The sequence below is a fragment of the Lotus japonicus genome, chromosome 3 (genome assembly GCF_012489685.1).
Source record: "Lotus japonicus ecotype B-129 chromosome 3, LjGifu_v1.2".
Lineage (NCBI taxonomy): Eukaryota > Viridiplantae > Streptophyta > Magnoliopsida > Fabales > Fabaceae > Lotus > Lotus japonicus.
In genome coordinates this window covers 30,549,315-30,572,208 of record NC_080043.1, presented here as the reverse complement: position 1 = coordinate 30,572,208, position 22,894 = coordinate 30,549,315, and the positions used below count along the sequence as shown (strand labels likewise).

Sequence of the window (22,894 nt, the reverse complement as noted above, 5' to 3'; positions counted from 1 at the left end):
CCCCAGGCGGTTGCCAGAGGGAGGAGATCCGCTAATTTCCTAAACTTAACCGGTTGTCCGCTGGCGAGCGAGACTCTAAGGCCCCACTGCCTCTGGGCGAGTCCCTCCAAGTCATGGGGGGAGCTCGCCCAATCCAATTTGCAACCTATGTTGGTTTAGTATGGGTTGAAGAGATTCCTGATGCCGCTCTTCCTTTGGTTATTTCCGATGTAACTTCTGTGGCGCCTGTTGGCATTTAATAGAATTTCAGTTTACTTTCAACAAAAAAAAGAGCAATAATCACCAGAGTGTTATTTCTTCCGAGTTGTATTCATCTTATTTATATGTTAAGATCGTTGTTCACCGGATCATTATTCTTTCCAGTTACCGTCATATAACTTGTTTTCATTTCCTTAGAATTCAAAATAACACTAGAGAACAAAAACACATTTCTTTGTAAAAAAATAAGTAACTAAATTTTTAAGATCTTATTAAAAATTGTGTTTAGCCCAACTTTTGCTTAAAAGTAACTTAAAAGTTAAAAAGAAGCTAGGCCAAACACTAAGATTCAATTTGAATACTAAGGGCCCGTTTGGTGGCCATGACAGGATATGATATGACATGATAGTAATCATATCTTGTTGTTATCTGTTGTTTGTTGCGCCAGTAAGATAGGATAGGATATGATAACATTATCATGTCTCTTATCATATCATGTGCATCGTAAAAGTTATCCTGAGGGGAGAGTTAGGATAGAACATGATAGGATACCAGTTATACATATATTTTTTAGTATCCTAACTCCAAGAATTTTGAGTTCTCAAATTCCCTTCCATGATCACTTATGATTCTCATAATCACACAATTCTTCTCATTCTGAAGTCTCAAACATAGGTTCTTGAATATTTCAAAAGTCTCTGATTTTTCTCTCATAAATCCAACCCATGTATACCTTGAAAAATCATCTACATAGACAAACACATACATTTTTCCTCCCAAGTTTTCAACCTGCATGGGACCCATGAGATCCATGTGAAGCAATTCCAGAACCTTTGTCGTGGTCTGATGCTGGAGCATCTTGTGTGACACTTTGGTTTGTTTTCCAATCTGACATTCTCCACAAAGCTTTCCTTCTCCCAAGCTCAATTTCGGCAAGCCTCTTATTGCTTCATCAGCAATCACCTTTTGCATGCTCCTGTAGTTGAGATGTCCTAGTCTTTGATGCCATACATTCACCTCATCTTCCTTGGTTGTCAAACATCTAGAAACATGAGCTTTTTCCTTTGATGTCCACATATAACAATTGTCTTTTGATCAGACTCCTCTCATCACAATTTTGTCATCATCAGTGGTCACCACACATTCTATTTTATTGAACTTCACATCATACCCTTGGTCACACAGTTGGCTTATGCTGATCAGATTTGCAGTTAAACCATTGACAAGTAACACATTATTCAAGTTAGGAGATTCTGTGCTAACAAGCTTTCCTACTCCCTTGATCTTTCCTTTAGCTCCATCTCCAAAAGTAACATAGTTAGTGGAGTGACTTCTGATGTCTTGTAAGAAGCTCTTGTTCCCTGTCATGTGCTTTGAGCAGCCACTATCAAAATACCAGCCTTCCTTTGATGATGCTCTGAAAGATGTGTAGGCTACCTGACATTTGATTTCACCCTTGGGCTTCCATTGCTTCCTCATCTGAATAGGCTTTGAGGACTTGATATTATTGTGCATCTGAGGATAACCATATAACTTGAAACAGTAGGGCTTTATATGACCATTCCTACCACGGTAATGACACTTCCAAGGTACAGTTTTGTCAAACTTAAGCTGGGGATTCACATGCTGAGGCACATGTCGGGGCAATGGGTCTGACAACTGATAATCCTTGGGCTTCTTGAATTCAGTTTGTTTTGTAGCAGAAACAAATTTCTCTGATCCTTTCTGATCTCCTTTTTTGCTGTCCTGTAGTCATAACCAATTCCCTTCAAACTTCCTCCATGCTTGCTAGTTTTTTTTTCCAGAATTTCATCAAGCATATCAGAACCACTATTCAGCATTCTAACAGATTTGTGAGTAGCTTCAAGGTTTCTTGTCAGAGTTTCCACTTCCTCTTGAAGTCCTGCATTAGTCAACATTAAGTTAGCCTTTTCCATAACATCAGCATTATTAAACTTACTCTGCCATTCCTCCAGCTCTTCCTTCAGTTTTGTGCTGAGCTCGTTCAGCCTTTCATTATGAGAACAAGTTGTTCTATCTCACTTTGCTTTTCTCTCACAAGTTTACATGCTTCTTCCCACTTGTTATGTAGTAGCTTGTAAGTTTCAGCCAGTTCCTCATCAGAGATGTCTTCATCACTTGTCTCAGACTCATAGATGGTTCCAGAAAAAGCATTGACTTTGTTTGCAGATATCTCCTCCTCACTTTCAGTGTCTTCATCTGACCAAGTTACCATCATACCTTTCTTTTGCTTCTTAAGATAGGTGGCACATTCAGACCTGATGTGACCATATCCTTCACATTCATGACACTGCACTCCTTTGTTCTGACCTGATCTTTCTTCTTCCTTGGTCTTCCTCTGTGAATTAGAAAACTTGGGTTTGTTGTCGAACTTCATGTCCTGGACATTAGGCCTGGTTCTTTTGTCAATCTTTCTCAATGCTCTGTTGAATTTCTTTGCTAGCATAGCTAGAGCCTCAAAAAGGTTTTCACCCTCACAGTCTTCATCATCACCTTCATCAGTGTTAGACACAAAGGCAATACTCTTATTCTTCTTTTCAGACTTTCCACTCAGTTTCAACTCAAATGTCTGCAAAGAGCCAATAAGTTCATCAACCTTCATGTTCTCAATGTCTTGAGCCTGCTCAATTGCAGTGACTTTCATAGCAAATTTCTGGGGAAGAGATCTCAAGATCTTCCTTACAATCTTCTCATCTGACATAGGTTCTCCCAAAGCAAATGAACCATTAGACAAGTCACGGACACACATGTGGAATTCTGAGATAGTCTCTTCTTCAGTCATCATCAAATTTTCAAATTGAGTAGTAAGCATCTAAAGTCTTGACATCCTCACTCGAGTAGTTCCTTCATGTGCAGTCTTCAGAATTTCCCAAGCATCCTTTGTCACAATACATGTATTGATCAGCCTAAACATATTCTTGTCAACTCCATTAAAGATAGCATTTAGAGCTTTTGAGTTTCCAAGAGCAGCTTCATCTTCAACACTGGTCCATTTCTCTTCAGGTTTCTCCACAACAGTGGTAGAGGTGCCTTCAACATGAGGTTTAGTAGGGTGCTTCCAACCCTTGACAATAGCTTTCCAAGTCTTGTTGTCAATTGACTTGAGAAAGGCTGTCATGCGAACCTTCCAGTAGTCATAGTTAGTACCATCCAGAATGGGTGGCCTATTGACTGATCCTCCCTCCTTGTTATCCATTAGAACTTGAATCAAACTCCCTGGAGCTCACCCAACCAGAACAGGGTGCCTGCTCTGATGCCAATTGTAATTCAGGTTCCCTGTAGTACGATTGTCCTGCACGATGCTGGGACAATAGGTTCGACAATCGCTTAACAGTAAAACAGAACTTAAAAACAGAAACAACAAAACACAGTAGTTGTTAACCCAGTTCAGTGAAAAACTTTCACCTACGTCTGGAGGGTTTGCACCCAAAGAAAAGAAATTCACTATCTCAAGATTCAGGAATTACAGACACTCATGAACACCTCAGTTCATATTTAACTTCCTAATCTACCCAGTGTATTTCTACTTAGTATCTCAACCTAAGTATGAGAGCCCCTCTCACTTTCTCTCAATCACTGCCACAGTGATTGGTAAAACACAATGAACAATCAGAGTTTGATTGCAATCAAACACACAAAACCCTTCTTTGCTTTATAGAATCAGTGAGCAAAGAGGATTCAAAACTAACAAAGGACAAAGCACAATCACAAATCCTAAAACACTTGATCTCTCTCTATTAGCTTCGGTGGTCTTCATGTTTTAGGTCTTCATCCTTTTATAGATTTCAGCAGCAGTAGCATGGGCTCTAGGGTTAGCATGGGCTGAAGTAACAGATTGCAGCAACATCAATTTAAAACGCAATCTTGATAGATCTTATTACTCATTGCACAAGTAAAGATAGAAACCAATCCTTTAACAAAGATTGTTTCAACAAATAACAACCCATAAACAAAACCCTTATGGAATAGCTACTTGACTCTCAAGTAACATGGAAAACATATCTTCAGATAATCTTCAGAGGGCCCACAACAGAAACTCAAGCTAAGGACTAATGTCCTAGCCTCGCAGAATCAGATGTCACGACATCTGCTTCGACAATCAGTTGTTTTGACAAAATGCAAGACAACATGTACCAACACTATAGAAGGCATGAAGCTCACGTTCTCGCAATCTTCTGTCAATGCCGGTTGAACACGGGAGAATATACTTCCGTCACTCATTAGATATAGATATATAATCCCTTTCCATTTGAGACGAAATATGTGTCTCTGAGATATTGATCAAAGTATTATACTCCCTTCGTTCCTTTTTTTTATAAGCTCCCTTCCTTCCTATATGTAAGCCACTTTTATATCATTTTCTTAGATTAAAGTAGTTACTATAATTTATTAACTTTCATAAATTACCCTTATTTAATTTCCAATGAATTTTTTCCCTGAGTTAAATTTCAAAATTCTGACATCTCTTTCTCATTAAATATAGGCGTAAATCCAGAAAAGAAAAAATTTAATATTTTCTAGATATTAGAAAGTGATTTATATTTTGGATCAAAACATTTTCATAAAAAAAAAAAACTCGAGGAGTAGGAGTAGTACTGATAGTTTCTGATGCCATTAGGAGTTTCTCACTTTTGGGTAGGATTGCACACAGGTTGAGTTGGGTTGGGCGGACTTTAGGCTAATTAGGAACCAAACCAGTCAAAATTGTTCAGATTGGGTTAGGTTGGTTTTCGCGAATTTTTACCTTTGGACCCAAACCAACTAAACCCGACGATGTTCGAGTTGGTTCAAGCGGGTTGATCGTATCGCTATATTAATATAATAATGAATCTAGAATATTAAAAAACTAATATTTAAAAATTGAAAAAAAAAAGTGAAAAAATTGGTAAATCGCTTATAGTACCAAATAGCATAAAAAAGACACCAAACATTGTACTAAATAGCATGAAATAGCACAACATAAATGACATATAATCATATATCATGAAAAACAAGTACGACAAAGGGATCAAATTAATCAATACGACAATGACATGACACTTAGAACTTAGATGAAATTGAAACAAAGAGTGAAAAATGTGAAAAATGAAACTATGAAATAAAATTAGGGGTTTAGAATTTACATGTAGGCTATGTAAAATTATTAAAATATATATTAAATAAAAAGTTGAACCATGTTTATTATATCATTTACCACATCGGTGAGGGTTGGGTCTTCAACATGTGGACAAGGGTCAGGACTAGATGGTGGCGATGCAAACAAGGGGGAGTTAGAGGAAGAGTTGGAGGGTCTGAAACAGAGCATGGAGGTTGTCCTATCAATGAGCGATTGGGTGATCCAAATAGTGGTCGGGGTGATGAGTGCTTTTTCTGGGAATGTGCGACCATGTTCATCATTGACATCTCTGAAATGCATGTTGGGGACTTGTTTTTGGAACATGGAAAAATGGAGACGGTGTTTGTTCAGCGCATGAAGAAGGGTTTTGGGTTCATCAGATTTGCGTCTCTGGCTTGTTCGGAGATGATGATCAAGTTTTTGGACAGGCTCAAGGTGAGGTGCTTTCTTGGCAGTGGCGACTCCCGGCATGGCTCTCGCAAAGGTGGTCGCGAGGTCTAGGCTTCGAGGGAAGAGGTTGGAGGGTTTGCGGTCACAAGGAAGGCAAGTGAAAGGGACTAGTTCGAGGTCTTCCACTTGGAGAGATGTTCTGGTTTGGGAAGTCGTCGGTCTCTCATGATGTCTTATCTTCGTCGATCGAGGAGAGACTAATTATGGTTAAAATTGCTTTTAATTTTTTATTTGGAGCCAAGGGTCCCGGTTGAGGATATTTTCCAGGAATTATCCTTTTGGGTCTTAGAGATCTTGTTCAGATGAATGGAGGTTGCTTTGAAGACAACAACCTAGCAGAGAAGAAGCTCGATTCATATGTACTTGGTGCTTTGGCGGTGGTGGAGAGAAGCTCAGGGGACTTGGGGCTTCCTGTACCATCTTGGGGTTTTGATGGTAGATAGTCACTTCTGTTTGGTTTGACCTCCAGTGGGACGAGACTGTCTAATCTTGAGGGATGCTTGGTTATCTCACAATATTCCAATGAGGCTATTCGAAAGGAGTAAGGTCATGTAATGTAAAAGGATTTTTGGAGTTTCAAAGGGAGTTCTTCAAGGCCCCGTGGACGTCCTAAGAAGAAAAAGAGAGCACAAACTTCACGGTATGTGGTGGTTTTCTCTGATAGTGTTGAACCTTTACTTTGCTAGAGAGAGGGAATGGTTTGTATGACGTTCCTATTTATGTTGAAGGTGCTAAAGGCATGCGCCTTCAGATTCAAGTTATGCTAGCAGGTATTTTACTAGAGCTAAAAAGATGTGGCTTCTTTGCGTCACAGTGGTGTTTATATGGGTGTTGGTTTCTGGCTATTGGGAGCCTTTCTTTAAGTTATCTGTGGGTTAGAGTAAGAATTTAAGCTATTCGTGGGTTAGAGTAAGAATTTAGACTATCCGTGGGTTAGAGTAAGAATTTAGGATGATGCTCTCTTCTTAGCGTCACAGTGGTGTTTATATGAGTGCTGGTTTCTGGCCATTGAGAGTCTTTCTTTTATGCAGCTTTTATAGGTTTTTGGAAGGTTTTTTTTTTAATGTTTGGGACTTGTATTGTGGGTGTTGTTTTGGTGGACATTTGTTGTTATTCACAATGGAAGTTTTAGGCCCCTCTTTTTGTTGGGTTACCACCCCTTCTTGTCCCTTGAGTAGAATTCTCTTGAATGATATATTATCATTTTAAGAAAAATACTATTTAATATAATTAATAAGTGAATAAATAAAGACATATTCATCATAAATACACTCTTTAAATAACATTTGCGATTGAAATTAATGTTATTCATGCAAAAATTGGGACTAAATAGTTACTACTAATATTTATCTCCAATGTTAGTTAGGGATGGAAGTAGACCAGACTGCCGACAAGGCCTATGACCTAGCCTAGATCTAGCTCAGGACCAGGCCAAGTTAATAAGGCCAAGACTTTTCTAAAAGTCTATTTAGTTAAAAAGGCCAGACTTAGGCCACTTAAAAATCATTAAAAGCCTAACATGTCAGCCTATTTAAATTAATATAAATTTATTTTACAATTTCTATTATTTTAACATTATATTTTTATAATATCTTCTTAAATTATATCTTTATCATGTTTATATATTTAAACATGTTAAACTACATAAGAATTTAACGATATAAACATCTTCAGAAATGGACTGATGATCTATTTTCTTTGAATTATATTATGATTTTAATATATTTTAGCTTGTTAACCTATAAGTTTGTTGATATATTAACAAATAAACTTGTCAGCCTACTTGAATGTCTTATTACAATGTATTTAAATAGGCTATTAAGGCAAGCCAAACTTTCAAATGACTCAAGTGCAGGCCTAAAGAAAATTCTATGACAGGCTTAGGCCTTGAACTTTTTAAGTAGGCTTGATCTATTTAAGCAAAGCTTAGCCTAGCTTAACTTTTTTCCACCACTAATGTTAGTGCCTTAATTAGGGGCGTAAGCGAGTACGATTTGATCGTGAATCCGACCAAACTGATCTGAACTAAACACATTATGGTGGATTGGATGGAACCATAAGTATAGTTTGGATTTTTTTACTTCATCCGACCACCATCGGTTCTAAATAATGTTTATATATTCCAAATCCGACCATCCGAACAGAACCAGTCTAATTGAGATCAGGTTGGTTTGACTCGGGTTTAAAAGCAAAAATTAGGAAATTCGAGCCAACCGAAACCAAGCATGTTTGATGGTTCTAACATTTAAACACCCTAAATCTGAAACAACCTGACCGTTTACCCACATCCTTGATGACAACAAGAAGTTACTATTTATGTGAGGACAGAATATAAATTTTGTCACAATCGTTCCAAATTTTGATGGAATAGAAGTTTTCGTCTCAAAATTGAGAAGAAATTTTGTTTTAAACTTGTGATAGAATTCAAAATAATAAAATTTAACCAATGAATATAAAATAGACTTTAAGTAAAAATTTATTTAAATATAACTCTTCATTCTTTTTAATACCAATTTTTTTTTACTTGCTATATTAATATTTAATAGTGATCTTCCCGGCAGTTTACTAAAATATTCATTCTTGTTGATAAACCGAGTCTTTACAACTTTCATTGCAGAAGAAATTTGTTGTGTAGATTTTGTTGAAATAAGAATTGGTAGAACAAGACGTATCAAAATCTATCAACAAGAGAAAATATCGCTGTTTTTCTAGTTTCAGCTAACACTTGATAAAACTCTAATAGACTTAACATTTTTCTTAAATTAAGATCTCAGAAACATCTAAATAATAATGTCTGAGTTGAATAATAAAATTTCCTTTTTTTCAGCTTAGAGTAAAATTACTCAACAAACTTACAAATTTTCTCTCACTATCAAATGATTTAAATTTACTTTTTTTTTTGTTACATGGAGGGCCCAAGCCTGAAGCAAAGAAACTACACTAAGGTAGAACGCGGGAAAGTAACTCCCATCCAATCGAAAAGCAAATGGTTCAAACAACTGGGTTGCGTAGCCTCAAAGCAATGTGAGCCTATATAAAGGGAGTGAGCTATAGTAGCTAAAACATCACAACCTGATTAGCCTCACATCTGAGTTCTGACATGAACACAGTGGACCTACCACTCCTTAGACAAGACGACTCATATCTGGTTCACCAAAGAAGCATAAGGGTTCAAGATGTCGCAACCCTCCATCACCAACTTCACTGCCACTAGAGAGTCACTCTCAACAATGACTTAGGCAAGCCCCGAACCAAGCAAGGTTCACCATGGTGAAGATCGCTCGCAACTCTACCCAGAGAACGTTTGAGTGTCCAATATTCTCACTAACTCCAAAAACCCAGTTGCCAAACGAGTCTCTGCAAACCCCACTACACCCCGCCGAGTTTAACAGGTCCCTCACGGAACCATCTGTGTTACACTTAAACCAGAGGGATGGAGGGGGCGACCAACCCACCTGAACCACTTGGTAGCCGCGTCCAGCAGAGGTCAAAGTATCCTGGAGCACTTGCTTGTTGTGGGAGAAATCTAGTTTCGTGTTCATCGCAAGATGAAGTAGTTCCTGCTGATTGAAAGGGGTCATCTTGAAAATGGTATTCGCTCTAGCTTCATAGATGGACCAGAGGAGAAACACAAAATCAGGGGCACCGCTTATCCCAATGAAGATCAAAGGGTTAAACTGCAAATTCGCAAGCACCCACGCATGCAGGTCACAAGAGAAGAAATCCTGATTATGTCGTCGTTCAACCAACTGCAGCCAAAGTGGTTTAACCCCCTCGCCAGGGCCGGCCATGGGCCTGTGCAGGCAGACCCACAGCCCAGGGCCTCTAAAAAGAAGGGGCCCAAAAAAAATTCCCATTAAACTAGATAATGTTTGAGAGGAAGATTGATGATTAATTTGTTAGAGCAACTCCAAAGCTGGGCTCTTAGCCCAGCTGGAGGTTTTAAGAGTCGGCTCTTATTTTTTGCCTGCGCTGGAGTTGGCCTTCAGGCCCACTTTCAGAGGGAAGAAACAGTGAAGGAAACAAAATTGCAAACACCCTAATCAGAACCAAAATTACAATTTTATTAAGAAAAATTCGAACTTTACATTAAAAAAATCAAAACTTTACAAAAGAAAATCAAACTTTTACACTGATATTGATATTTAAAAATAAAATCTCCATCTTCAGAGCTTCTTCACTCCGATCCAGTGCTTGCATGTCTCCGATCCATGGTTTCTCATTCCGATTTGGTGAAAAAAGGTGTGCTTGGTGGCGGTTAGGGGAGGGTTGGGTCCATATTGGTGAAAAAATGTGAGCTTGGTGGTGGTTGGGGGCGGAAATGGTGGCGGTTGGGGGTTTTGGAGGTGAGGGTTAAGTCTAGAGGAAGAAGAAGATTCGTGGAGGAAGAAAGGGAGAGGAAGAGAGCAGAAGAGAGGAGGTAGAGAGAAGAAGAAAGGAGGAGGAGGAAGAAGAGAAAAGTGCTGAAAAAAGGGAGAAAGAGTGTGTTTCAGAGAAGAGAGAAGAAGAAGAAAGGAAGAGAGGAAGGACGGCTAGGTTTTGGGGGAGAGGAGGTGAGGTTTGGCTTAAATAGGGGTGACTTGCTGAGCAGCTCATCCAGCCATTTTGGACCAGTTCTAGACCGGTTTTGACCGGCTGGAGCCGGTTTTTTGACCGTTTGAACAGGGATGACCGGTTTGACCGGTTTTCAGATTTTTTTTTCCTTTTCTTCAGCATTTATTCATTATATATTAATTAAATTAATTTTTAATATAGATAATGTTCTTTAAAAAAATTATTAGGGGTCCATTTTTATTATTTGCTTAGGGCCTCCAAAATGTCGGGACCGGCCCTGCCCCTCACAGTCACGAAAAAGATGAATGGATGTTTCTTCGCCAGTATGACAGAGAGGGCATGAAGGATCCGTTGTTAAGCTCGATCGTCAACGCCTATAGTTCAACCCACCCCCATTATGAAGAAATCTCCACACAAAGCTACACACCCTTAAGCGGACTATCCCAACGCCAAACACAATTCCAGTCCCTGCTCTAGTGTCTACCAAACGCAATAGACATGGACTCATACTCAGTTTTAGAAAAGAAATTTCCATCGTTGTGAGTGTTAGAACCAGAAGGTTCTCTAGAGAGAGAGAGAGAGAGAGAGAGAGAGAGAGATAAGTCTTGAGAGAAAAATGTTTAATTGTTTATTGATTGCTCTATCAAACTCAGTTACACTGTGTACTATATATAGCACTCATTAACTATACACTAGTTAATCCTACTGAGCCTAACTAACTGTATGAATTACACTTGCTTCAACACACCTCCCTAATTCATACTAGCTAAACTAACAATTCCAAGCTGCACCTTCAGCTTTACAAAAGTGTCCCTCTTCAAGGGCTTTGTGAGTATATCTGCAAGTTGTTCCTCAGACTTGCAAAACTCTAACTTCAAGTTCTTCTTGTCTACTTGATCTCTCAGAAAATGATACCTGGTCTCAATGTGTTTACTACGACCATGAGACACAGGGTTCTTGGCTAGATTGATTGCTGACTTATTGTCCACTAACAGTAGCATTGGATCTTCAGTGTGCATTCCCATTTCCTTGAGCAATGACTGCAACCACAAAGCTTGACATCCACCCATGCAAGCTGCTATGTACTCGGCTTCACATGATGACAATGCTACAACTTGTTGCTTCTTTGAACTCCAACTCACTGATGCATCCCCATATCTGAACAAATAACCAGTGGTGCTTTTTCTATCACTTTTATCCCCACACCAGTCAGCATCTGTATAGCCATACACAACTTTTAACTCCTTATTCTTCTCAGCTGGGAACAAAATCCCATGATCCATGGTTCCCTTCAAGTATCTAAGCAACCTCTTTACTGCCAGCATATGAGAATGTTTAGGATCCTCCATGAATCTGCTGACTAAGCCAACACCATAGGCTATGTCAGGCCTGGAGTTGCAAATGTACCTCAGAGAGCCTATCATCTGCCTGTAGAGAGTTGAATCAACAGCTTGATCTTCAGGGACTCCTGTGCTCAACAAATTTCCAGTTTCAACAGGAGTTGAAGCTGGATTACATTCAAGCATATTGAACCTTCTAAGTACATCAGTAATGTACTTCTTCTGATGCATTAGAATCCCATCATCACTTCTGAAAAACTCAATCCCTAAGAAATATGAAAGGGACCCCAAATCTGACATTTCAAACTCCAATTTCAATTTTCCTTTGAAAACCTCAATCTCATCATCCTTGCTGCCAGTTATTAGTAGGTCATCTACATATAGGCATATGATCATTAAAGAATCCAGGGAGTTACCTTTAATGTAGATACCATGCTCACTTTTGCATCTATGAAATCCAAGCTGCAAGAGAAAGCCATCTATCCTCTTGTTCCAAGCTCTGGGAGCTTGCTTTAATCCATAGAGTGCCTTATGCAATCTGTACACCTTCTTTTCTTGGTTAGAAACTTCAAATCCAGGTGGCTGAGATACAAACACTTCCTCATCCAGTGGACCATTCAAGAATGCAGATTTAACATCCATCTGGCATAGAGACCATTTCTGAGAACTTGCAATTGCAATAACTAGCCTTACTGTCTCTATCCTTGCCACAGGAGCAAAGACCTCATCAAAATCCAACCCTGGTCTTTGCAAGAAACCTTTGGCCACTAGCCTGGCTTTGTACTTAGCCACTGTCCCATCTGGCTTCAATTTCACTTTATAAACCCACTTTACTATGATAGCCTTCTTCCCAGTGGGTAATGAAGTGAGTTCCCATGTGCCATTCTTCTCAATGGATCTGATCTCCTCCTTCATAGCTTCAATCCAGTGAGGTTCCTTAGCTGCCTTCTCAAAAGTCACTGGTTCCATTTCAGCTAAGAGAGCCATGTGCACAAAATCACCTTCAGATGTGATTGTGGAATCAGGGAACACCTCATAATCCCTCAATCTAGCTGGAAATTGTCTTTCCCTTTGAGGTCTCTGAGTACAAGTAGTAGTGGCAGTACCTTCACCACTTGTAATTTCCTGACCACTGTCAAAGTCTAGATAAGAGACTTTCCTTGAAGCTGTTGTATCTGAGCTCCAATCCCATTGTTGAGACTCATCAAACCTCAAGTCTCTACTAAATGAACTGCTACCAGTTGCAGGGTCAAACACCTTATAAGCACCTGTTGAATGATATCCTAGGAGAATCAATCTTTCACCCTTATCATCCAACTTCTTCCTCTTATTATCAGGGACATGCTTATAGCAAATTGAGCCAAACACCCTAAAGTGCTTCACACTTGGCTTGTTTCCTGACCATGCCTCCTCTGGTGTCATGTTCTTCAGCCTTTTTGTACTGCACCTGTTCAGAATGTAGGCTGCAGTAGCCACTGCTTCACCCCAGAACTTCTTGGGAAGCTTTTTAGTCTTCAGCATACTCCTAGCCATATTGAGAATGGTTCTGTTGACTCTTTCAGCAGTTCCATTATGCTGAGGAGTGTATGGGGCAATCACCTCATGTGTGATGCCTTCCTTTTCACAGAAATCAGAAAACTCATGTGAAACATACTCCCCTCCTCCATCACTTCTCAGCAGCTTCAGCTTCTCACCACATTGTTTCTCTACAAGTGTCTTGAAGCTTCTGAATTTTCCAAAGACTTCACTCTTTTTCTGAATGAGATACACCCATAACTTCCTTGTGAAATCATCCTTGAAAGTCACAAAGTATCTATTCCCTTCAATAGATTGAACCTCAAAAGGTCCACACACATCACTATATACAACTTCTAATGGTTTAGTAGTTCTAGTTGGTATATGTGAAACAAAAGAGTTTCTGGACTGCTTACTTGTCATGCATTCATCACACAATTCAGTTGGTGATTTGATGTGAGGTAGTCCAGTCACCAATCCTTCCTTGCTCATCTGTTCCAAGCTCCTGAAGTTGAGGTGACCCAATCTGTGATGCCACTTCCATGATTCATCAGCCACTGCCTCCAAACACTTGTGATCTTTGATGTGAAGGGGAACCTTGAATGTCTTGTTCTGTGAGAGTGGTGCTTTGAGAATCAGAATCCGCTTCTTGTTGAAAACCTTTAGCATTCTGTCCTCTAACCTCATCCTGTACCCTTTGTCAAGTAGCTGGCCTAGGCTGAGAAGATTGTTCTTCATCTTAGGCACATACAAGACATTTGCAATGTAGGAAGTTTTTCCATTCTGCCTCTGGAACATCACCCTCCCAATTCCTTCTGCACGAATGAAGCTATCATCCGCAAATTTCACCCTTGTCTTCACAGAATCATCAATGGATACAAACCACTCCTTGTGCCCAGTCATATGATTGGAGCACCCTGTGTCAAGATACCAGTTGTTGGAAGCATTCTGGTCATTCTTGGTAGTCACCATTAGCATCTTGCTCTCAGATTCTTCAGTGTTCAAATCTGGATTTTCACACCTTGCTAACAACAGAACCTCATCAAAATCTGAATCATCATCTTTGGCTAATCTGGCTTCCTCTTCCTTGCCTCGGGTAGCCTTCTTTTGCTTGCATTATGAAGCAAAATGCCCCCAATTTCTGCATTTGAAACACTGGATCTTGCTCTTATCCTTCTTCTGTTTCCCATTGTTCTGGTTTCCACCTTTCTTGGCATGACTTGAATCAGAATTTGACTTCTGAGATCTTTGCTCTTGTGAGCTTGATCCTCCACCATCATTCCTCTTATCCCCAGTCCATTTTCCCTTGTCTTTCTTCTTATCATTCTGCCCAGAATTATTTTTTCCTCTCCATTGAGCACTCAAAGCTTGTTCAGATTCCCTATCACCTGATCTCTCCTTAAATCTTTGTTCATGTGCCTCTAAGGATCCTTGTAACTCATCGATCTTGAGAGTTTCAGTGTCCTTAGATTCCTCTATTGCTACCACTACATGATCAAATTTAGGAGTAAGGATTCTGAGTACCTTTTCAACAATTCCTTGATCTGGCATGCTCTCACCATAGGTCTTCATTTGGTTGGTCAAGCTTCTGATTCTGGTGAAGTATTCTGCAATAGATTCTTGCTCCTCCATCTGAAGCAGTTCATATTGCCTCCTCATCGTCTGGAGTCTAACTTTCTTCACCTTTGCCAACCCAGAATGACTTTTCTCCAATATCTCCCATGCTTCTTTTGAGGATTTTGCCTTTGAGATCTTCTCAAAATTTGCAGCATCAACGCACTGATGAATCAAGAAAGTTGCCTTGCAATCCTTCTTCTTGGCTTCACTGTGTGCAGATTTCTGGGTTTCAGAAGAAGATTCAGTGATTTTTTCAAACCCAGATTCAACAACCTCAAGGCACTCTTGGAATCCGAAAATTGCTTTCATCTGGACACTCCAATGATCATAATTCTTCCCATCGAGAGTAGGAAGATTCATCGGAAGCGAATTCGATCTTGACATCGCCCTCTGTTCTTCGATTCTTCTTGAATTCTCTTCAGTTCTCTCAACCCGTTGATCTCTGCCTTGAGCTCCACCACTGGAACTCCTTGCGCCGCCGCAGCACTACCTTGCACCGCCCACGCACCACCACAGGCTCCTGATCGGTGAGCTCTTGATACCACAGTGAGATCCCAAATCACGTGATCCTTGTTAATGTCAAGAGTTGGAGGGGACATGGTAAGAATCTCAGCCACAATATAAGGATGGAGAAGATCCACAAACTGAGACAACCTCCAACCAAACCTCTGATGGTCAAAGTAATCTGAGACACTCTTCACTTCATCAATGACTTGAATTGGCCCCAGAACAACGTCACATAGAACAGTCCCAGAATGAAGCCATCTGTCAAACCAGAAGCTGACTGAATTTCCATCCCCCAGGCGCCACCGCAGGTGCTTATTCAACTCATCCCAAGTACCTCGAGTGGCCCTCCTCACACGCGACCTTAAACTCCGCTTTTGAATAGTGGGGAGATGTTTATCACTACACGCATACTTCCTCCTTATCACCCAGGCCCATAGAGCATCAGGATTAGCAATCAGGGCTCAACCCAAGCTTCATCACCAAATTTTCTTTATTATATAAGGCTAAACTAATTATAAGTATCAATGCCTCTTCATGAGATCTTTTATTTAATTAATACTGCCTCTACATGAGATCTGTTTGTTTAATTAATTCAAGCAGCTGCATATCAAATGCAGAATAAAAAATATTTCTTTTATAATGACACGAGCGAACAAGTTCATCGTTGTCATTAATAGATGAAAACAATGATGAAAGTGAGGCTGAGTTTGGAGCGGATGCATAGTTTAGTTAGCTTTAACTCTTGAATTACTAGAAGCAATGTTCTGAAAACCGGACCGGTCATTAAACCGGTCAAGCTAGTGGTTTAAGGTTTAAAGGTTCAACCGGGGTTGAATCGGGGTCGAACCGGTAATAATTAAATGACATTTTCTTAAGACTTTATATAACATTAAATAATATTTAATAATAAGTATGATATCTATAAATTAAAAAAATATATGTATGATCTGAAAGTTATGATTCACTTTAAATTTAACTATTTGATAGCAATGCTTTTAAAAAAAGGATAACAATGATTTATCTTTAAAAAAATTAATTGAAGCCAGATTTTAAAAAATATAATGAAAGCAAAACAATTTGGTTTTGTCCAAGCAGACTCATTGTTTTGCTTTTTCCGTCAAATGGCACCCTTTTTAAGGAAAGTAGCTTTGTTATAAAGCCCAACAAACAAGCCCATATTAAAACCTAAAAATTGATGCACTCATATATGGTAGGTAGAGTAGGAACTTGTGCAGCCACCAACCTTTTTCTTTCTTGTGTGCCTCTTCATCGTTTTCTCTTTGTAACAGAGGAAGCAATCAAAGAAAAAATGTGAAAGTTGCAATCATCTTCACATACAAGAGAGAGGATGTATTCCATTTTTCTCTTATTTTCTACTCCAAGTCTCCAATACACTTTTATTTCACCTTTAATACTGACTTTCTGTGCACCTCATCTCCAGAAAGAAAAACCTTTTTGGACAGAAACAATGCTATTTGAAACGGTTTTGTGAACCAGACTGAACCGGGTTACCGGTTTTGACTGACCGGTTCACCGGTTTTTGTCCGGTTCACCGGTTTTCAGCCGGTTTCCAATTGCTCCGGTTTAATGGTCGTTCCGGACCGGTCGTGGCCCCGGTTCCCGGTCAAACCGGTTGAACCGGCCGGTCCGGTTCGGTTTTCAGAACATTGACTAGAAGTTTGTTTGGTCTACCGTTAAAAGTCTAAAATCAGAAAAACAACACATTTCAAATCACTTTGTTAGAGTAACAAGTTGCTACCTTTCCAATTTCATATTTTCAAACATTATTCAACCAAAGGGAGTCAAAACCATAAGGGATTGGCTTAACTATTTGTCCCATCCGAACCAAATATCTTCTTCTCACACATCCACTTCCACACATTTCAGATTCCTACTATCACTAACTAACGTGGTAGATGACCTCAGATAGTCAGATGGACGTTTCTAATTAATCGAACTTGATTACTTGATTGACAAAAAAATATCTACAATGGCTAAGAGACGTATATAGTTTGCCCCTCCTGTGATTCGTTGACAATACTACACACTTGCACACTCTCACGCTCACACGTGTACACCATGTTTTACTATAGAGTAATGATGGACATCCGCACACTTACAGCCCGACAGACACTCAGAATTAGAAAGAAAAAAAGATAGAAAAGTAATAAATGTGATATATATTTACAATAAAAAGATAACGATAGCGAGAAAAATGAAATGTATGTAAGTGTGATATGTTTATTGTTTGAATCTGTAAGGATAAGTACGGTTTATTATATAGTCAAGCTGAGGTTTGTGTTCACTTCCCCTTCATAGTTGGCTACAGGGAAGGGGACATAATGGTGTTACCAATTTTACTTGTTCTATGCCTAAGCCTAACACTTCCTCTGCTTCTACTGCTCTTCTTCCATAAAAACAGAACCGTTAAGAATGCATCACAACTTCCACCTGGTCCTAGAGGCCTTCCCATAATCGGAAATCTTCATCAGCTGGATAATTCTGTCCTTTTTCTGCAACTAAAGCAACTCTCAAATATATATGGGCCCCTATTTTACCTTCAACTCGGTTTAAGACCAGCTATTGTTGTTTCTTCTGCTAAAATTGCCAAGGAAGTACTAAAAAACAATGATCTTGTGTTTTCTGATCGACCCAGCTTACTTAGCCAACAAAAATTGTCCTATAACGGGTCAGATATTGTGTTTCCCCCATACAATGATTCTTGGAGAGAAATCAGAAAAATTTGTGTTCTCCATATCTTTAGCACCAAGCGGGTCTCAAGCTTTTCCTCCATAAGAAAGTTTGAGGTCAAGCAAATGATCAAAAATATATCTGAGCAAGCTGCTTCATCGGTTGTTACAAACTTGAGTGAGTTACAGATGTCTCTCTCAAGCACTATAATATGTAGGATTGCCTTTGGGAGGAGGTATGAAGGAACCGAGGGGAGTAGGTTCCATGAGATGCTGCATGAGTTTCAGGCCCTGCTAGCCACTCTTTTTGTTTCAGATTACATTCCATTCATGGGTTGGATTGATAAAATCACAGGAAAGCATGCACGCCTGGAACAAATTTTCAGGGAGATGGATAAGTTGTACCAAGATGTAATTGATGAACATATGGATCCCAATAGACAACAAACAGAGCAAGAGGATATAGTTGATGTCTTATTTCGACTCAAGAAACAGAATTCCCTTTCAATTGATCTCACTTTGAATCACATCAAGGGTATCCTCATGGTATGTTGTCTTGATTCTTCTCTCCTTTAATTTTTGGTTAACTTAATAAGTATTTAAACCATCAATTAATTGTGTAGAAGAATATGGGTAAAACCACTACATACAAAAATGTTCTCTTGTACTCAACGAGTACATAGATATTAATAGTTGAATCCATCTTGGATCAGATCCTCGCATTGACCTGACATTCTCAAGGTAAAATATTGTGCTTATCTCTCTCTTCATACTTATAGATGAGAAAGCATATTTATTTAAAGAGCTTAATCCATGAAGACTCACATACACCAAATTCAAATTGTAACCAAATCCCCTGCTCTAGGGGATGCTGTCAGGTAAAGCATAGGAAATAGCAGTCATAGCGGGCACTGTATGGCCCTATTTGGTGGAGTTGGTAAAAACTCAAAAACATCCCACAAAATGTTCATGTTAGGGCATTTTGAGGGGGCATCTCCAGGATTTTGCCTTGGAAACATACTGGAAATGGTTAGTTTGAGGATGTGCCGCTATCCAAGATCTGCTCTTACACGACGTCTCTTAAGCATTAATCCTCTCGCTCTTCCTACGGATTTATACGCTTTAGAAGTAGATTAATACTCAATTATTTAGGAAGAGGAATACTCTTGATTTGAGGAGTGGACAAGGCCAAAGGCGTTAGCTGCAATACAACTATTTGTCGCTAGCATGCCAAACAAACCAGTCCTATCCCATTCAGAACTGATGAAGGCTCAATTTTAGTTGTTAATATCTTTCTAACAAACTAATTTTTGGCTTTTTGCACTAGAGTTTCATGTTGGGTACAATCGTATTGATTCTATTAAGTGCTACACTTGATTTGTTACTAAAAAATGTTTACAGTAAACAAGTGCTTAACTATTAATTTTCATTGCAGAACATGCTTGTAGCTGCAACGGATACCACTGCAGCCACAATAGTTTGGGCTATGACTGCCCTAATAAAAAACCCAAGAGTGATGAAGAAATTTCAAGAAGAAGTTAGGAAATTTGGAGGAGGTAAAAAAGAACTCTTAGATGAAGATGATGTTCAAAATTTTCCTTATTTGAAGGCAGTGATAAAAGAGACATTGAGATTGTACCTACCAGGCCCACTCCTTGTGCCAAGACAATCAAATAGAAATTGCATTGTAGATGGATACCACATTCCAGCAAAGACATTAGTGTATGTGAATGGTTGGGCAATTCAGAGAGATCCAGAATTTTGGAAAGACCCAGAAGAGTTTTATCCTGAGAGATTCTTAGATAGTTCTATAAATTTTCTAGGCCTAGATTTTGAACTGATTCCTTTCGGAGCTGGTCGTAGAATCTGCCCAGGTTTGCCTATGGCCGTTGCATCATTGGAACTTGTCCTAGCTAATCTTATTTATTCATTTGATTGGGAACTGCCACATGGGTTGGTGAAGGAAGACATCGATAATGAAATGTTGCCAGGAATTACTACACACAAGAAGACTCCTCTATGCCTTTCTGCCAAGTGTGTGAATGCCACATGGATTTGTAGCAAAAATGATTAAGGTTAGCTTACTCATTCTATTGTTTGGTTTGGAGTTTCATTTTCAATTTTTTCTTTTTTAATTGTAATTAAAAATGTACCATATTATTTTCACTTTGTTGTCTGTAATTTTGAGTTTAGTATTGAAAATAGTGACCACAAAAAAAGGTTGAATTTAAAATTCCTATATAAATAAGAAATAAATTAGTTAAGATCATCAGAAACTCCTAAGAGTTTCATTTAATTTGTAATTAAAAAAAGTAAAGGACACAACCGCAACAAAAAATAATGATTTTATGAAAAGAAGAAACCTTTTGAGAGAGGGGTGGAGAGATCATAGGGACACACGGCTTTATCTCTGTTTTTGAGAAATAAATTGTTAGATCAAATTGGAGTAAGAAAAAATTTACTGTATATATCTTTCACCTTTATTATAGTTTTCAATTTCATAATAAAAAAGAATATTCTTCTTACTAACAGTAGTATCAATAATAATAATTAGGTTTTTATTATTTTAATTATTCAGATTTTGTAAATCTGCCCATTCTTTAGTCAAAAGTCTATTGACTTATTCGTAGGCAAAAGACAAGCACATGATTAGAGGAGAATCAATAGGAATTTAATAATTAAAATAATAATAACCTAACTATTATTATTGATAACTAGCCGTGATCTTTGTTATGCTGTCAATTGGAGTCTCGGTCAATTTCTTATATATTCTTCTAAGCTGAGGTCTGTTGTGTAACCGTGAATTCTCTTCCTCTTCATAGTGGGTCATAGGCGACGTTAATTACAATGGTGTCACCACTTGTACTTGTTCTATGCCTTATTTTTCCTCTGCTTCTATATTTCTTCTTCCATAAACACATAACCTTTAAGAAACAACCACCACGTCCACCTGGTCCTAGAGGCCTTCCCATAATCGGGAATCTTCATCAACTGAACAATTCTGTTCTTTTTCTGCAACTACGGGAACTCTCAAAGATATATGGTCCACTATTTTCGCTTCAACTGGGTTTAAGGCCAGCTATTGTTGTTTCTTCCGCTAAAATTGCCAAGGAAGTACTAAAAACCAATGACATTGTGTTTTCTGATCGACCTAACCTACATGGCCAGCAGAAACTTTCCTATAACAGGTCAGATATTGTGTTCGCCCCATACAATGTTTCTTGGAGAGAAATCAGAAAACTCTGTGTTGTCCATATCTTTAGCAGCAAGCGTGTCTCAAACTTTTCCTCCATAAGAAAGTTTGAGGTCAAGCAAATGATCAAAAAAATATCAGAGCAAGCTGCTTCATCGGTTGTTACAAACTTGAGTGCGATACAAATGTCTCTCTCAAGCACTATAATGTGCAGGATTGCCTTCGGGAGGAGGTATGAAGGAACAGAGGGGAGTAGGTTCCATGATTTGATGCATGAGTTTCAGGCCATGCTGGCCTCTTTCTTTGTATCAGATTATATTCCTTTCGTGGGTTGGATCGATAAACTCACAGGAATGCATGCACGTTTGGAACAAATTTTCAAGGAGATGGATAAGTTGTACCAAGATGTCATTGATGAACACATGGATCCCAATAGACAGAAACCAGAGGAAGAGGATATAGTTGATGTGTTGCTTCGACTCAAGAAACAGAAGTCCCTTTCAATTAATCTCACTTCAAATCACATCAAGGGGGTCCTCATGGTACATTGTCTTAATTTTTTACTCTTCTTTAATTTTAATTTATTTTTAAACTTGAACTCCTTATGGATCAATTATGGTTTGTTACTACCTTTCTAACAAACTAGTTTTTGCACTAGGGTTTCATACTGGGTACAATAGTATTGATTCTACAATGTTCCAAAAATAGTTACAAAAATGAAACTTTTTTGCAATCAACGATTACATAACTGGTGATTTTCATTACAGGACATGCTTGTCGCTGGTACAGAAACCACTGCAGCGACAATAGTTTGGGCTATGACGAACCTAATAAAAAACCCAAGAGTGATGAAGAAACTGCAAGAAGAACTTAGAAACTTTGGTGGAGATAAAAAGGAACTCTTAGATGAAGATGATGTTCAAAAGTTTCCATATTTAAAGGCAGTGATAAAAGAGACACTGAGATTGCAACTACCAGCCCCACTCCTTGTGCCAAGACAATCAAATGAGAATTGCATTATAGATGGGTATCACATTTCAGCAAAGACAATGGTGTATGTGAATGCTTGGGCAATTCATAGAGATCCAGAGATTTGGAAAGATCCAGAAGAGTTTTACCCTGAGAGATTCTTAGACAGTTCTATAAATTTTCAAGGGCTTGATTTTGAACTGATTCCTTTCGGAGCAGGTCGTAGAATTTGTCCAGGTATGCCTATGGCGGTTGCAACACTGGAACTTATCCTTGCTAATCTTATCTATTCCTTTGATTGGAAACTACCACATGGGTTGGAAATGGAAGACATCGATACTGAAATGTTACCTGGAATTACTCAACACAAGAAGAATCCTCTTTGTCTTTCTGCCAAATGTGTGAATGCCACATGGATTTATAACTAAAACAATTAAGGTTTAGGTTACTCATTGTCTTGTTTGTTTTGGATTTGTTTTCTTGTTTTGATTTGTTATTTCAAATGTTCCATATTATTTTCACTTTGTTGTCTTTGCCTTTGTTACAAGTTTTAGAAAATTAACCCAGGAATCTTATTATTAGGAATATTATGATGGTAATGTTATTCCAGAGCATCTTTTAAAAATTGTTTGGTCAATAAATTCAATTCTCAAGTATGTTCTTTAAATTTATTTATAACAAATATTTAAAAATATAAAATTTGAAAAAGAAAAGTTAGTATTTT

The 22,894-nt window shown here is 38.6% G+C and overlaps 3 protein-coding genes across 3 annotated transcripts; 2 read left to right on the top strand and 1 right to left on the bottom strand.

The window, feature by feature from the left end:
- Positions 1-14,310: 14,310 nt before the first annotated feature.
- Positions 14,311-15,171, bottom strand: LOC130743939 (uncharacterized). Its single transcript, XM_057596150.1, has one exon. It carries the CDS (start codon positions 15,169-15,171, stop codon positions 14,311-14,313), a length of 861 nt encoding a protein of 286 aa, XP_057452133.1.
- Positions 15,172-17,602: 2,431 nt separating this feature from the next.
- On the top strand, positions 17,603-20,241 carry LOC130749171 (cytochrome P450 71A1-like). The gene is made up of 2 exons (XM_057602481.1): positions 17,603-18,554; positions 19,444-20,241. Exons 1-2 carry the CDS (start codon positions 17,661-17,663, stop codon positions 20,080-20,082), a joined length of 1,533 nt encoding a protein of 510 aa, XP_057458464.1. The 5' UTR covers positions 17,603-17,660; the 3' UTR covers positions 20,083-20,241.
- Positions 20,242-20,389: 148 nt separating this feature from the next.
- On the top strand, positions 20,390-22,691 carry LOC130749173 (cytochrome P450 71A1-like). Its single transcript, XM_057602482.1, has 2 exons — positions 20,390-21,743; positions 21,969-22,691. Exons 1-2 carry the CDS (start codon positions 20,856-20,858, stop codon positions 22,596-22,598), a joined length of 1,518 nt encoding a protein of 505 aa, XP_057458465.1. The 5' UTR covers positions 20,390-20,855; the 3' UTR covers positions 22,599-22,691.
- Positions 22,692-22,894: the final 203 nt, after the last annotated feature.